The following is a 17,413-nucleotide window of genomic DNA, read 5'->3' as shown; positions in this document are numbered from 1 at the left end:
CAACCTGTGAAAGGATTATATGGAGTGTTTGTACTTCCCTCAGGTAATATGTCCCCAAGTTTTATCCTGACACACCCGTGTGAAGTGCAAAGATTGAAGTGTACCAAAACATGCCATTCCTTGGGACACTTTACATAGAGAACTGAAAAAGTCAAAGCAATGCATGGAGCCTTTGGGAAGGGGCTGATAGGTGGGAGGCATCTGATAGTGATAGGTCTTGCAAAAAGACAGCTGGAGAGCCTTTGTGGGAAAAATGATTCATCACTGATGTTGGACCTGCCCGAGGGATCAGAAAAAGCCAACAATGCTGGGACCCATGGTTATTTTAGACGTGAGTTTTGATTTGCTGTTGTAACTAACTCTGTACACACAGATTTGTCCCCTGCCTCATAGGATCATAGAATGGTTTGGGTTGGAAGGGACCTTAAAGATCATCCAGTTCCAACCCCCTGCCATGGGCAGGGACACCTTCCGCTAGACCAGGTTGCTCCAAGCCCCGTCCAGCCTGGCCTTGAACACTGCCAGGGATGGGGCAGCCACAGCTTCTCTGGGCAGCCTGTGCCAGCGCCTCACCACCCTCACAGTAAAGAGTTTTTTTCTTTATATCTCATCTAAATCTACCTCCCTGGGAAAGTGAGCAAAGCACAGCAGTTGGAGGCAGGGAGTCCCCTCACCTAGGGGTGGCGAGATGGCCCTGAAGGTCTGTGCTGTGCCTGAGAGACAGGTTGCTCCTGAGTGAAACCACTTCAGTGGTTTTACTGTGCGTCACCTGACCCTGTTGGGATCATGGCAGACCCACAGGAGGTGGGAGGAAAGCTCACACAAGCAGCTTTTGCTCACACAGCTTTGCTTTCTGAGCTCTGATTAGAAATGCTGTGCTGCCACCATCTCTCCCAGTGGTGTCCCTTTTGCTCCCCATGGGGAGGTTGAGTGCCTCTCTGCTCCTCTTCCTACGTCTGGAAGAGCATAGTTAGATTTCTCTAGCATCTGAATTCCAATGCCGTTTAGTTTATGAATGCTGCAGTACATTTTGTTGTGCTTCTTTGAAGCAGACAGAGCTCAAGTATTGTAGAGTCACGTGTAAGGGTGATGGCAGATGAGAGCTCTTTATGTCATGCTGGATTTCTGCAGCTCACTTGCACTGTATCTGTCAAATTGCAGGCAGGAAATTTTTGAATTAATGACAAATATTTCCCAACAGTAGCTAGTTAAGTGCCTGCACATGTTAACTTAACCATAATAATCTTGTCATAGTCATAAATTAATAACCTGCATCTCATCAGGCTTTTGAGTATTGAAGTAAAACATTCGTGGTATATTCAGAGAAGGGAGCCTGGGGACAAATGGGATCTCTCCAAATGGGTCTTTTCCTTTCTGCCCCTTTTAAACATGAATTTCAGGTTTCTGTGTAGCCTTTGGGGATTACTTGGCATGGGTGGTAGGATGGTGGGGATGGGAACGCAGAACACCTGACCATGAGCTGCTAGGTAACCCCGGCTTCCATCTGTCCTCCACAGAGAGGTGTCTCCTCAGAGTAAGGTGGTTTAGACCTATTATTATCCGAAGTGTCTTCTTTTCTTCATTGCCTAGAGGGAGATGTAGCCATGGATAAATGTGCATGTGAGAGCTTTCTGCCAAAGGAATGTTAAAACAGTGAGGTGTTTCACAAGGAAAGTGCTCCTCAGGTCAGAGGAGGATAGGGTAAATTTCCTTAGGAAATTAAACCTAAGGAGTAGCAGCATTGTATGTAGTGATGTTTATCACCTGTCCCCCTGCACTGCTTGAAGATGGAAGTGCTGCCAGGGCTGGATGCACAGTTGGTATGACACTGTGACTGGTAGCGTATTCTGCTGCTCTGGATTGATAAGGAGCAGTAGCCCTCTCAGTGACTACGTCCCTTACTGTAATAAACACTGTCAGGGAAGGTTTGCGCTCTTCAGTGCTGTCCTTTGTTGTACTTTCTCCAGTCCCCTCTCCTCATTCTGTTCTGCATGTGACATTTTTTCATATAATCTTCTGAATGTATGAGCATACATGCTCACTGTACTTGTCCTGGACAGATTGCCACGTGCAAATGCTTTCTACTTTCCAGTCCAAGTGAATGAGAGGGCTTGTGCAGGTGGTGTAGGGCGCACTAGAGACTTGGCTCTGGACTTCTGACAAGGCAGCAGTAAAAACTATTAAGCAGCATTCAGGGTATTGACATCTAAAAGTCTGCAAATCTGAAGTGCCAGCTGGAGGTGAAACGTGCAGCGTGACTAGCCAGAGGTTGTTTTCACTGAGGTTATTGCTGCAGGGAAGGAGTGAAGGGGGAAATGAGAATCTGAACAAGTGGCAGTTCTTTCCATTTGATCATATGCTTGTTTTGGAGCATAGAGTGTGGTTTGGAGCGCAGACCAGCAAGTATATGAGGAGAGAAGAGCTACAGGAAAGTATCTTCTCTCTTTCAAACACAAAATATGTCCTGAATGGATAGTAAGGCTGAAAAGTTTGCAAGTGCATGTCATGAGGGAGTAAATGACAAAAAATCAGGGCTCTTGGGTTTGTGAAATCCTGATGGTGTTTTTATTACAGACTGTGGAGGAAGGTTCTGAGCAAAGATGAAAGGACTCAGCAATAATGTTTGTTGTGGCATGGTCAGAAAGCAACCTTCATGTAAGAAATCATTTGGGTTAGGAAGACTGTCCAACTTAACTGGACTTCCCCACCTGAAACCCTTGCGGTAGTCATGTATTGCTGTGACCTTGCATTACAAATCTTATGCTGTTTTTCTGCAAGTGATCTGAGTGGAGGAAACAGGAAGGAGCCCATGGCTCACCTGCCTTCCATCCGGGCTCATGAAAATGGTTATCCATTGAAAGCCAAGAGGGGCTAAATCAGGAAGGGTCAAATGAGGTTAAACAAGGTCCTTTCCAATTAAAAGCCTGCCACATGTACCCCTTCAGAGGGAGCTTCATACAACAGTTAGACAAGAGGCTGTTCAGCTTTGCATTTGGCCTCTGGGGTTTAACGCAACAGGAATGCGGAATGTGTTTACAAGGTAGTGGTTATTGCTGAAATATGTGAGCGCTGGTGCCTGCGGAAATTTCAGAGGATTGAGATTGCACTGACAGTGGCTGTACCTCTTGGGCAGTCCGTGTGGATGTTGGGGAGGAAACTGGCCTCTGAGTCTGCAGTCAGAGCCCTGCAAAAGGAAAGCAGGGGAAGATGCTCCCCTTCCCGACCACCTCCAACTGCCTTCCTACAGCTCCAGTTGGATCTCACTCTGTCCTCGCTGCTCCTTCATGTTAGGATGACCCAGGAGGCTGAACTGGTCCTTGGGCTGAAGACATGGCTTCTTGTTATCCCTGCATCCGAGGTGACACCAGGTTAGCGCATGGCTGCAGCCGGTTTGGCAGATCAGTGTGGGCTGAAATGAGGCAAAGCTGAGGGAACACTGAGGGCTGAGGGCCCCTGATGGCACCTTTCATGAGCAGCTCCTGGAAATCGACCTGCTTATGTTCTGGCTAGTCTCAGCTGGTAGGCTGGTGTATCTCTGCCTGGAAGGGCTCAGGCTTCCTTTAGTATATTTAATTCATTCTCTTTGCATTCCCTACTTTCTTTTTTCTCTACTTTAAATATCCAGTATTAAAACTATTCTGCATGTGGTTCATAGATGATACCAATGATTATTTCATCCTTCCAGCACAGGAATTCCCAAGGAACTGGGTAAAGCCCAGCCTAGTCTATTTCATGCACTTTCCTCATTAACTTGTGTTTGGCCAAAGCAGACTGTATTTTTCATCATACTAAAGGCAAAATATTTGGAAGTAAGCCTGGGAATTAGCTATATACTGTGTTCAGATGAACCTGACATTTAAAAAAATTTGTCATTAACTTTTAAAGAAACTTAATAAAATTGTTGAAATTACACTGTTAACTACACAACACATTATGGACCTGAGAATAAATACTCCATGAAGTATAGATGGGCTCAGAGAGGATGAAAATTGGGCCAAAATCAGCACTGATGTTAGCAGTTGTCTTCACTGTCTGGTTAACTTGGTCCGCTGAGTTTTCTTTAGAAAAAGATAAAGCAGATAAAGCTGAATACAGATCTTATTCTAGGTAGTACTAAACACTTTCTGCATCTTAAACCCCCATTAACCTCTGCACTGTACAAGAATATGCTTACAATAGGCTAATTGAGAGGGCAGCAGGTGTAAGTGCACTATTCTTCAGGGCTTGCTGTGGTTCCAGTGAGTCTTATTCTTTCTTTGCCACAAAGTGAGTGTGTGTGTGTGTGTACATAGTTATATAGACAATTTATTGTATTCATGGTTCCAAAAAGCAAGGAAGGATCAATGAAAGCCCTCTTACAGTTCCTTGAATTTAAAGGCACTGAGACCTTACAATAACATTGATATTTCTACTCATTCTGAATACCAAAAGACTTGGTGTAATTATTTCTGTGAAATAGCTTCAGCAATGTTCCCAGTGCTGAATTCAAGGATAATTGCAATTGCGACATGTAAAATCAAATGTAATTTTGTTCTAACTAAAGCAAGACATTTTACTTTCTTTTCTATTGCTTTTCAAGGAGAGGCACAGTCAATTTTTAATACTTCACTGACCCTTAACTCTGAGTGACGTTAGCCTGCTGTTGAACAGAAAAGATGAACTTCTGCAGAACATTATTAGCCAAAGTACTCTATGTGAACACTTGGTATTATTTAAAAGTACAGATTATGCTTCTATTAGTAAAGACGGCTAATGGAAGCCTAAAACTCAGGTAGTATGTCAAGCTGTTTGTGCTCCTAAATATAGCAGAGGATAGCTGGTAGGGTGCTGGCCGAGGGAGGTCTTGTATCTTTGTGTAAAACAGCTCTGCCTTTGTTATCCCTGCATGCTGAGAAAGAAGAAAGAGAGCCAATGTGGCTTTATTACTCTAACAGGTCTTTTAATAATAATGCTTTCTGTGTTGGTAGAATAGATCTCCTGGCTCCTCTATTAAATAAAAAAAAATAGGGAACTGAAAGCATGAAGGAAAGGGTTACTCCATAGGAATAAGACATTTCACATGAGTTTGCTTTATTCTTTTGCTAATGCAGCTACCCCTTACCCCCCCCCCCCCCCCTTTAATGCTTTGGTTTGGTTTGATTTGTTGGTTTTGGTTTGTTTTTTCTTTCTGTTTAAAGAAATCATGCAAGATAAGGCTTTTCTCATGAACAAAATATGACCTTTGACAAGGTGTATACCCTCAGGTTACTGAGCTCTATCAGGAACGCAGAGTTCCCTTCACCCTTCTGGGGAACAGCCTATTCCCTGCACTATCCAGGACATCAGACTGGGCAATCCTTCTGAGCTCTTAGGTTTGTGTCTTCTATTGCAATGTGCTTTTTTGAGAGCAAAATCAAAAAGCTCACGCTTCAAAAGCCGCTTGGGAGGAAAGTTTATTTTATGGAGTGTTTCTTGCCTCTCTCAGGAATGCTGGGGGAAGGAATATCAACCAATTCTTGGGAAAAAAACAGGTAGAGAGAGCAGGGGTTCCCTCCTGCCCCCATTCCTTGGACATGCGTTGTGCTTGTAATAGAGAAAGGAATGTGCTGTTGGCAGGGGCACAGCTGAAGGGCTGGTGAGGATCTGACACGAGGATCTGCCCAGCCTGTGGGGTAACAGGGACAGATGCACCAGAGGGGAGTTTGGGCTGATTAGGCAGAGGAAAACACACACTGCCCAACAGCAGTGGAAGAACCAAGTGAAAACAACCAAACACCCAGAAAACCCATTGAAGGGCTTGGGAAGATGCACCTGTTGCCTCTTCGGCTTTTCCTGTCATAGCCTGTGAAGTCCAACATGCTGGTCATAGCAGTTCTCACCTTGTTTTCACAAAAGTGCAGAAGGGGAGAACATGCAGGAAGCTATATCTTATCTCCCATCTCCCATATTCCTTTTAGCAGGTATTTTATTACTTGACATCCCTTGATGTCTCTTCTATCAGTGATTACAGGGACATTGGGCACCACCTTATGTTTGCACAGTGTGCAGCAGGGGATTTGGGTGATAAATGTGAGTATCAAAGGAAGGGCTGGTGCAAAGAGATAGTAGCATGTCAGTAGTTACATGTGGTTGGACTGTGTGCTGCAGCTTGCTATTCCTCCACCTCCAGTGATGTTGGAGGTGGAGTAGCAGCAAACTCTGGCACGAGGAGCAGCGCTGGAAGAGATTTTGTGTTGATGCAACTAACTTTCTTTAGTAATTTCTGAGAGAAAGGGCAAATCACTCACAGCTAGCTCTGTTCATTTTGGCAGCGACTGGGAAGAGGATGGGAGGATCCGTAAAAGGAAGAGTTTTAAAGGGGAGAGCATTGACTTTGTGTTCAGGCTGTGTGCTCTCACCTGGATGCTAGCCAGGGAGGGAGTGCTGGTAGCAAAGCTACTCGCAGCCAGTTTTGCTCTAAGCATGAGGAGTGGCACCCAGGCTCTCACACACCATCGTGGTTGCACAATATGCAGATTTTCTGATAGCATGAGAGCATGCTACAAGGGTTGTAGTAGCTGGAGAAAAATGTCAGTCACAAGGAAGGGAAGAAACCCTTTTACTAACCAGTAATGCAGGTAAGAAAAGATGGGGAAGAACAGTGCAGAAAGAACCTATGCCAAGTTCAGTGTGAGACTGATGAAGATGGATATTGAACTGTCATGTTTTAGACAGCAAACCATTTGTGAAAATACCACGTTTTGAAGATGATGTCCATGTGGATATCAGTCAGCGTAAACAAGTAGGTGCTCACAGCATCCGCACTAAATTATTAAAACAAGCAGAGAACACATGAAGGCTTTGCAAAATAATACTTTTTTTACTGATTCAAAGCAATTGAAAATGGAAAGAGGTGATTGTTTGCCCAGCTTTGAAAAGAAAAAGCAAAGTTGTATACAAAAATTGACAGTGTGTTTTTCTTCTTGGTTTGGCATGAAGTTTGTCTTCGATATTTTATATTGATTTGGTAAAGGAAAACAGTGCAGTTTTCTCAGGAAATGTCTTCTCTGGATAAAAATGTTTTTAATAATTCAAAAAGGATGGGGATGCATCTAGAATATGTACAGAACCTGTGTAGGTGCTGACATGATAGAAAGGCAGGGTGGCATTTCAGTCACAGTGCTGGGACTCCAGATAAAGTTCCTAGGATGGCTGTGTGTATGTATGTGTGCACTCAGGTGCCTTTGTTCATTTAATTTAAAAGTTGGAGACCAAATAAAAAGTGAAATCTATACTCCTTTGACATAAAAAGAGGTCTGGAGCAGGAAGATGTATGGCTTTGGAAACAGTATGGCAGTTGTTATCAAATTCTCCTGTCCCTTTATGTGAGCTTTTTGGATGTGTTCATACAAACTAATTGGATTCCCAGAGACCTGCATCTCACTCATGTGGCCACTCCTAAATACCTGGGCTCATATGTGCAGTTCCAGCTCATGGGGAGCACTTCACTGTGCTTCCTAGCCCTCCTGTTGCAGAAGGGAGGGGGGGAGAGAGGAGAGGTTTATCGTAGTAACATAAGCTCAAGAAGATAGATGACTTCTGGAAAGGATTTTATAATTGGGCACGTTGTGAGAGATGTGGTTTTGGCTAGGCTCACGTGTTACCACTTCTGAGCACTCAAAGTGGTTTGAGAGCTTGAAGCGGGGGCTGATGTTGGGATCTCTGTTAGCAAGAGAAGATCAGAGCAGAGACGTGTTGAACAGCAGGGTTCCTTGTGCTGTGCAAATACCTCCCCATCACAAGCTCCTTACCCTGCTCTCCCGCACTTCCTTCTACCACACCTTGTTGCGCAATGTCTTCAGCACACGGTCTCCCTTAGTTGCAGGGATAAACCTTTGCTTGGGAGGCAGGTGATCACGACATGCTTTTGGCCCTGTGCTGTGCCAAGGTGTCCTGGGGCTGCGTCTGGGTGGTGCTGTCGCTAATGCACCTTCTGGAGAGCTGGGGCATCTCCAGAGGTGTGCAAGTTCTGCCGGTCGCCTGCTGCTGGCAGGGGATCTCAGCGGGCACCCTGGGCTTGCTCCCTCTGGAAGCTTTGAGCTGTCCCTTTTCTGCCGTCCATGTGACAGGTGAAAGGCCTGCATGGCCTGTGGGTGGTGCCTTCACTTCAGGCCTGAGCCTTCAGAGGAGGGATGGATGAGGAAAAGTTTGCCTCAGTCTTTGCCCCTGGTGCGTGTCACCAACAAAAATGTTAAACAGTGCTGGTCCCAACACCAACCCCTGAGGAGCACAACTCCTCTTCTCCCTTGCCCATCCTTCCTGAAGAGCCTATATCCTTCCATTCCAACACATGAGTCATAACTTTGTCTACTAGAAATAGAATATTCTTACACAACACAGGAATAAAAGGTGTAAATTGCTGTCGTTCGGTTCAGCTGTGGTTTTTTGGATACACACTTTTGAATGTACTGACATTTTGGAGGGATAGGAAGGGGAATAAAACCCCATTGCGTTGCCATATTCTCTCTCTATTCTCTGCACTGATATAGTCTCAACAGTATTTCTTGTTTCTTAGCTCATCTCGAAAGGGCATGGAAAGGAAGAAAGAAAGTGGAAAAAGTCTCTGCTGGGAAAAGTCCAATATAGAAAAAATACTGTTATAAGCTTGGGTAATATTTAGCAATTTATCATCTGGCATTTTTGGCTTATAAGATCTCATAGTAAATTGATAAACCACGTATCTCTAGTAGTCTGCTGTGAAATGAACCGCACATAAAATACAAAGGAAAAAAAGAGGAAAAGAGTACAAGTGCTAGTGGTGTGGTAAATCCTGCCCTTGCTAACAGGGCAGAAGTCAGGCAGGGTGCTCCACTTGGCTGTGAATCCTGCTGAGTCTTCAGATCACAGGATGATTTAACTTAGTGATGGACTTCAGTAAGTCCTTGGGCAACTGGAAATGAGAAAGCTCAGCAGCCATGTTCCACAGCCAAGCCTCCAGATCAAGCACAAGTGGACAAGAGTACCACCCGTGTTGGTGGGTGCTGATTCAAAGCTGCTGGATTTTGTCAGCATTTTATTGAACTTACAGGCCATCATAGATTGTAAGCACAGCTTCGAGGAAGAGAAAATTTAGCTCCACAGCAAACAATCAATTCTCTGTTTGCGTCAGGGAAGTGACAAACAGTTATAGTCACACCAGGGCTAAACTTTGGCCTCTGTGGGTTTTTTTGTTTCTCCTCTTAAGTACCGTGTTTTAATCAAGTCTTTCCAATGATGAATGTATTAATACTGGATGGTTTGTTACAAACGCTGAGGAAAAAGCTTGAAAGATTGATAAACCTGCCTAAATATATTGTTGAAATAGGTCATACAGAATGAAAAAAGGGGAGCTGTAGATAGAACAGTTGTCCGAGTTTACATATTTGGGAAACAAAATAGGGTGGGTGGTGAGCAGGTGAAATCCAGTGTTTCTCTAATAGTGTTCAGCAAAGGAAGCATTTAAAAGGAAAAATAACTTTCCCCCATGTCAGTAAAAATGCCACGCGAAATTTTAAGGTAGAAGTAAATGTGATTGTGTACAGCTAGGTTTGGTGAGATGCTCAGCTGGGCAGTGCTGTGCTTGCAGAGTAGTGTGGAGGGATCTCTGGCAGTGCAGAGGGATAAGTGGGGGCCAGTACCTCTTGGTGCTGTGATGGGATATTGCTCCAGTGGAAGCCGTCACTTGGCAAAACACTCAAGCAAGTGGCTAAGTCTCAGCTTCAGTATTTGCTCAAAATCAAGGTTTGCTAAAAACTAATCTTTTGTCTTTTAAGCATCTTTCTGACAACCTGACCAGCACACTGCCTGCCAAGAGTTTCACAACTCCTTCCAATCCCTTCTGCCACCTGCTGACCCCCTCCCGCTGTCCTGAGGATAAGGAAGTGGGTGCCCATTTGTTTCCTGACGCAGACAAATCTCCCCTTGGTGATAGCAGCCATAAAACTCCTCCCGCACCCTTGGTGCTGGCGCCTCGTGGTCCTCGTCACAGCGCGTGTTTGCACAACATAGTGATTGTGGCAAGGACTGCCGCTGCTGCCTCCTCCTGTGCGTCAGCCAGCGTGCGCCTGGGAGAGTCACATCAAACCCTGGGCTTGGGCTGGAACCTTGCCTTTGAACTGAACGCCTGAGGTATGTCCATTCACAAGCTTTGGGCAGTGAAAGGTCCGCACAGTTCCTCAGTCCTTGTAATTGCACACAGAGCTAGATGCAGTTTTTATAAAAGCCTCACAGTTGCCCCACTGCAAAAACAATATTGCCCATCTGACACAAACTTCTAGGGTTTATTTGTTGTGATTTAAAATAATCATGGCCCTGCTGGGGACATCAGAGTCTCTGGGCTTCTGCACAGGAGACAGAGGCCGCTGGTACCTGCATCTGGTTTTCTTCCACCCTGTGTACCTCTGACCCGCACCTCAGGTCACTTTCTGCTTCTCTCCAAAGTCATCTTACCTGAATAACCTTCCTCCCCACACACCTCCTGGATCTCTTCAGCGGGCTACCCACAGTGAAGCAGCCAGCTCTTCCCACAGGCAACACTGGGGAGCCATCCAGGGACAGCTCCAGTAGTGGTGATGGGACTTGGTGTTAAGGAAATTATGCATGCCAGCCACCATAACAGGGTTTGACTCTAGGTTTCTGCTGAATTGATAAGATGAATGAGAGATTCCTCTATGCAAATACTTTTTATTACTAGTGCTACAGTTTGAGCTCGGTGCCTCTGAAGAGAGACCTTGAACAAAGAAATCCCTGGGCAATTATACCTTTACAATCTAAATTCCCCACTCCTCATGCAACAGTTCAGACCAATAGTAATATTAGGGTCTGGGGTCCTCTCGTTCTTTGCTGGGTTCTCTATCTAGGTGGGCCATTTCTTTTCTCCTAAGGTTGCAGCTGCTGTTAATTAAAGTAGCTTCCTTATCTTCTGGCTTGAACCAGCTGTGGGGCCTTCTTTTTCTTGACTCGGTAGAAGTACAACATGTCTAGATGAAAGTTCACAGCTTGCGGTCTAAGGCTTCAGCAATTTTAGCTACTATTGCTACGCAAGTTATGCTAAACAAGTTGTATATAAGTAGTAGACCAAATCACACAACACTGGCCAAAGACCTCTCTCCTTCTCACAAGCCAGCGCTCTAGCCCTGCACCCTGTGCTGCACCCGTGCAAGAGACATCCCCAAAAGCACAGTGGAGCTGAGCTGCCTTCCCCAGGTCTTGGGCACTTTTTGGAAAGACACCTTAATTCATAAAATAACCTTATAAAACAGCAAAAACATGGCAGGCCTGAAGAATGGCTGCATGAGGTCAGAAGGGGAGCGAGGACCTTGCTTCAAGATGCATGGTTGGCAAGGAGAGAGCTCATTGGGATTCAGCATCCTGTTTCCTCTAAGCAAGGAGATGCATGCTGCACCCCTGGTCATGTATTACTGTCTCCAGATGTTTGGCACACACAGTGGAAACACTCTTTATGACCTCAGATGTCACAAATCAGTCACACAAATCTTCTCTTACATTATGGTGGAGCTAACTTTAATTAAAATTGTTTTTATTCTCTAGAAAATTGGCTGCTAAGTTTTGGGATGGGACAACACCACATTTCTGGTGTGTCAGAAATATATTATCTGCTTGAATTTTGCCTGAGGGAAAGCGTTTATATTTAGCTTCATGTTTCAAACCAACATGTCCCGTTATGTGGCCATTTATCCCCAGGTGTATTTGCTATGCGCCTGAGTGCAGCTGGATGCAACGGAGCGGTGTCAGTGGGCCACAGCTGGGGATCTGAGTTATGGCGTCCATCATTTATATAGAGACTGTAGGATCCCACCTCTGGCATGCATATAACAGCTGAGGATTTCAAGGTGTTGATTTGCACTCCTGCCACTGCTATTGCAACATGACAGAGTAAATCTGAAACGCCCCGAACCTGTTTAATAATCAACTAGATAGGCCAAGGCGCACAATAGAAATTTATCTGTCACCTCCCAGCAGGCTTTTACTACTAATATATGTATCATCCACATCTGTTGTTTTCTAGGGCAGTTCTTATGAATTGTCCCTACATCAGGCAGATGCCCTTCACCAAACGTTGCTCACCCTCGTGTTTGTGTTTAAATCTGACTTGGTTTCCCGATGCGTGGTGGTACGGGGTGTATTACACCCCGTGTGTGGGACCAGCTGGTGGGGGAGCTGAGGTGCCTTTGCTGTCATGCATCCGTTCATCACAGCCAGGATTAAGCACTTGCTGATGGTTCAGGCAACGCGTCATATTTTAGACTTGAGTAATAAATGTTTCATTTCCATTTTGCTAACTCTTTGAATGTACGAGTCTTGTTACTTAAGTCTGCTGGTACTTCAGGGGATCAAAATAGCCACAGTGTATTCACCCTCCCACCCATGTGTGGTGGGAGCATCTGTCACCGTTACAGCCCAAAGAGTTATCCTGCAGCATTTAAGTCACCATCCATCCAAGGACATCCATGACTTTATTCTGCCTTGACTATGAAATGGTGGCTCTCCAGATGAAGAAAAGAGAGCACAAACAGACTGCTGCTCTGGGAATGCATTTTAAATTACAGATATTCTGTCTTCAGGCTTGGGACTTGTACAGTTTTGGAAATGTTTTTTATTTTAGGAACCTTAATAAGCAAAGTGGTATGGTGCTTCCAAAAAGCAACAAAGAGAGAAGAAAATAAATTGGTTTACTTTTACTTGTATTTTTCTGTTGTCTATATGAACAAAGGAATAAAAAGAGTTGTTACCTTTTCCCAAATTGCTGAAAAAATAAGAAAAACTATTCTGTAGAATACTTCAAATTTAGATACAAATAAAGGGAAAATATGTATGGTTCTTTACTAATGTTACTTGTACATGTTCATCACAGTATCATAGAATGGTTTAGGTTGGAAGGGACCTTGAAGATCATCTAGTTCCAGCCTCCCTGCAGGGACAGGCAGGGACACCTCCCACTAGACCAGATTGCTCAAAGCCCCATCCAACCTGGCCTTGAACTTCCAGTTCCCCAAAAGCTGTAATAAGTGCAAAGACATTTTGTCTGAGGCCCTGAATAGGTGCAGAGAGGGAGAGTCAAAGAAGCGCACTTCTTCTGATGCATGCTTTTCGAAGCATTTGAGAATCTCAACAAACTCAATTTTCTGGCAGGAGAGGCTAGTTAATTGAATCTTAACATACTATTGTCTTATGAAAGTAGAAATATTCTGTGCTATTTGTTATACTTTAGCCTAATAAGCTTCATCCTATGGGATATTTTTAGATTTTTATGTATATTTATCATAGAATGAAGGAATGGTTTGGGTTGGAAGGGACCTTAAAGACCATCTAGTTCCAATCCCCCTGCCACAGGCAAGGACACCTTCCACTAGATCAGGTTGCTTCAAGTCTCATCCAGCCTGGCCTTGAACACTGCCAGGGATGGGGCAGCCACAACTTACAGATATAATACCTAGGCATGTATTTAGACATATGTTGTATTTACATATAAAAGCATACACATAGTATTTTATATTTTAGTAACTTGCCTGTATGTATGAGTACACCTACGTAGTGAAGGACTGCTACTTTGTTGATATGACCGATGCTTTTTCTACCTCCTTTAGTGACTGTCACATGAGTTCCCCAAGGATAATGGACCCTAAGATGCGAGAGACTGAAGGAGATGGAGAGGACAATTCAGGTATAGTTGCTCGCTTCCCCACTGAGTGAAAAGTGCTGTGAGTTTTGTTGAAAAGTTCTTCAGCTTTGATGCCTTAGCTCTATCATAGAAGTGAATCTGTTTGTTTTGAGAATGCATTCTCCCTTTCTTTCCAAGAACTGTTATATTTTTGACATTTTCAGAGGCTTGAAATAAGATTTTTGTAGATCTTGTAACCAAGTTCACTTTTTTACCCAAGATCCAACAGTAAGTGAAATGCTGAGAGCGATGCCTCACAGTGCTGTCATGCCAATTTAGATAGGGCAGGCACAAGTTGTTGGGATGTCTCGTGCAAAAGACTAATTCCATTTTAAGTAGTTTCCTTCACAGAGCTTGCAACTGATCCTAATTCAAGTCTTTCTTCACCGAGCAGACTAGCATTGCTTTTCAAGATTAGTGCTTGATTTCTAGTTTAATACTTTGTGATCCGTTGAGTCTTGTAATTAGCATTCAAAATATTCTGGGATGTATTATAAAACTGACATTTTAAAAGCCTCCCTACACTGCATATTCCACCCATGTAAGCCTTTTCTACATTTAAATTGGTTTTGCTAACACTGTCCTCATCATCACTGTTTAGCTTGCTGAACAAAGGCAGTGGGTTTCCAAGTTGTAATTTCTTCTCTCTATCCCAGGCTGTTAATCCAGAGTTTTTCTTCACAGTCTAATTATCTCAAGAGGCAAGTAGAAACTCTATTAGGAAAGATTCTACACCGTAGGTTATTTCTTGTGTGTCATAAACATTGCAGTCCATTCTCCAAGATAATAGTAATTTCATGCTATCAATGTAGTCTTGAAACACATTAATGCAAGAGCGGACTGCATTGTGTTTTCCGGGAAAAAGACTCACTTATGCAGAATGATAAAGGAATTATTGTTGTTCAGAAACATGCTGCTGGCTGCATCTTCTTTATGTTTCTTCACCTAGGAAAGAAGAAATCAAAGTTCAAGTCTTTCAAAAAGTTTTTTGGTAAGAAGAAAAGGAAAGAGTCATCTTCTGGGAGCAGCACTCTGAAGTTGTTCCAGTCAACAAGTGATGTTGCAGCCTCTCATAACATGCACGTTAATTATGATTCTGAAGATGAACTTGAGTAAGTCTTTGGACTCTGGTTGGTAAACAAATACAGAACTGCTACAATGTTTGTAGATTAAAGACACCCTAGAATTGCCTCCTCCTTTTTTTCATAATGCTGAATTCCCAAACAGTTGCCTTTTTCAGGAAAGTACAAATTAAAAAGGCTGGTGCAAGGCAAATCACAAGGGAATTGTATGATGGAGTGCATCAAGAAATAACTAAAAAAGCGCTTTAATTTAATCATAAATAAGCCTTGGGTTATGATTTCAAAATAATGTAATTCCCATCTTCAAAAAAGAATTAGGTACTCAGCTTTTATCTTACTAAGATTTTCTTATGCCCCTAAGATGTAACTCCTAAGGATTGTTAAAGAAATTTAGATGCCTAACCATTTATGCCAGGTTTTAAAAGCAAGGAAGGGATAAGAGGATGATTGCAACTGAAATCAGCAGGATCCAGAGGCTGTGAAGCCTTTATTTCCTCTATATACGTGGGATTCATCTGACCAAAGGACAAATTTTTGCATCTGAGTTAGTCATCAGCTGCCTTTTATAATCAGCAGAGAGAAGTCAACATTACTAAGAAAGCTTGAGTCATTCTTGTGTACATGTCTGAAGTTGTTCGATGAACCAGGCTCTGGAAGTGCCTGTTTCTCCCCACTGAATGTAAATGGGAGCCAGGGCTGACCAGTTCCAGTGTAGATACCTATGGTTTAACATCTGAAGTTAGACTATATGAATCCCAGCCTGTTTATCTGTCTGCCTCTGAAAATCCTGTCTTTGTTCAGGCATTGCCGAGAATGCTAACCACTACTGGAAGGTAGCCATGAGAAACCCAATCTAAAGTTCGAATGTGTTCCTTAATGGAGAGATGAACTGAAGAGCCCCTTGGTTGCCTAAAAATCAAGTCCTTGCACTGGTGGATCTTGTGCGTCTCAGAATAAGCCCCCTGGGTCCTCAAGTGAGAGATGCCGTGCCCAGGGACGGGAAGGGCAAACCATTCCGGCCATTTAAAACGACATTATACAACGCGGCCACCAGGCAGCGCCAAACAACCAAAAGAAATGATTAAATACTTATTCTGTGTGTCTGTTGTAGCACTGGTAACAGTAATATTAGTCCAGCTTGAAGCCCCAGGAGTTCCAGGCTGGCAGCCCCACGTCTAAGAGGGGGCTATAGCGTTGTTGTTCGACCACATATTTTTAAGACATGGATGGTCAGATTTTCTTTTCCTCATGCGCAACTCAACAAGGTCATGTTCAAGTGGGTACGATCTTTGGCTAGCTTGGCCATGTTCCTGTGCCTTTACTTGCAGGGTTGTTACATTATTGTTTCTTAATATTTGTTTAGACAAAGACCAGGAAATTCCTTGAAAGGAAGGAAAGTTAATTCAAGCACTCGTAATCTGAGGAGACATCTAGGGTACCTCCACTGCGCATCCGGGAGGTATGCGTCTGCTAGAAAGAGAAAGGAAAGGTAGCACGCTGGGATGAATGTCCACATGCAGCAGCACTGCTGATCTGGCTGCCCTTGCAGCCTTTGTAAGATGTCAGTGTGTTGAGCAGCCATCGCAGCCCTGACTGGCACTTACTTTGCAAATTGCTATAGCTTTGTCTGACCTTGCATGTATTGCAGAGATCCCATTTTCATTTAGATAAATTGTTCTTCTAATGTCTCTAATGCATTAAGCAGGAGCAGCAGGCTTTCCGTCCTTCTGCAGCAGGAATACAGATCAACTTTTTCCTGCTATTGTTTTATCAAACATATTTATAGCAGTCATTACAAGGAAAATGTTCCTTTCTGCCATGTTTGTTTATGTTCCTGAATGTCCCTATGACAGTATCTAAGATTCAAAAATACAGAGTTACCTTTTTTCCTTTTCTTTTTTTTTCCTCTAGAATGCTGCTCAATTAACTTGATAAGTACATGAACTCAAATCTGTATTCTGTACTCTGTTAAGCCATTTCATAGCTGTCTTATTTCCAAAAATTAAAAGATAGGGAGTCCTAGAAGAAATGCTACATGCATGCGTTTCTGGTCCGTGCTCGGTTGGGCTATGAGCTAAGCTGAGGAAAATGCACACAAGAGACCTCCTGGGGGCAAGCTGTCTGCCCATGTGTCTCCTGTACCAGTCCCATAAGGAAACAAAGTGTTCATGCCCCACATGTAACATTTGGGAAAGAGTTTACATACCACATGCCTCAAAAGTAGAAAATGGAAGATGAGAGAAGTCACACACAAAGCATCTCCTGCTTCTTCTCACTAGCCCATAAAAAGTGACCATGAGAAAATGTGTCCCCAGGCTCATAATAGAGAATCCCAGGGATCTTGATATAGAGCACAGGACCTTGTAAGCATCTTGTAAGGATTTATGCAAATGATTCTACATGAGAACTATATTGCCTGAAATATTTTTGTTAATGACCTGTGTGGCAGAGATACATTAAATGCTGTACCACACTTAAATAGTAAAAGGTAGTTACTCTTCCTATGGTAATGGTCTGTCATTTGCAAGACACGTTCTTACATTAGCAAGAAGTTAGTTCATCTCAGGTACAGGCTCATTTATGTGAACTCCCTTCATTTTGCACCTAGACCTGCCTGTCACAAACCCAGCTGCTGGCTTCCAGCCAAGGGGTA

General features: G+C 43.6%; 1 protein-coding gene across 10 annotated transcripts in view; it reads left to right on the top strand.

Annotated features, from left to right (window-relative positions):
• Positions 1–17,413, top strand: part of CRACDL (CRACD like) — a 66,042-nt gene that overhangs the window by 25,005 nt on the left and 23,624 nt on the right. For all 10 annotated transcript variants that reach the window (XM_030475839.1, XM_030475838.1, XM_030475835.1 and 7 more), the window contains exons 2-3: positions 13,605–13,681; positions 14,628–14,790. In XM_030475839.1, coding sequence (XP_030331699.1) covers positions 13,615–13,681; positions 14,628–14,790 — 230 coding nt within the window. In that variant the 5' untranslated portion in view covers positions 13,605–13,614. The remainder of the gene's footprint in view (positions 1–13,604; positions 13,682–14,627; positions 14,791–17,413) is intronic.

This window comes from Strigops habroptila, chromosome 2, assembly GCF_004027225.2.
Source record: "Strigops habroptila isolate Jane chromosome 2, bStrHab1.2.pri, whole genome shotgun sequence".
NCBI lineage: Eukaryota > Metazoa > Chordata > Aves > Psittaciformes > Psittacidae > Strigops > Strigops habroptila.
This window is presented reverse-complemented; position numbering and strand designations above follow the sequence as displayed.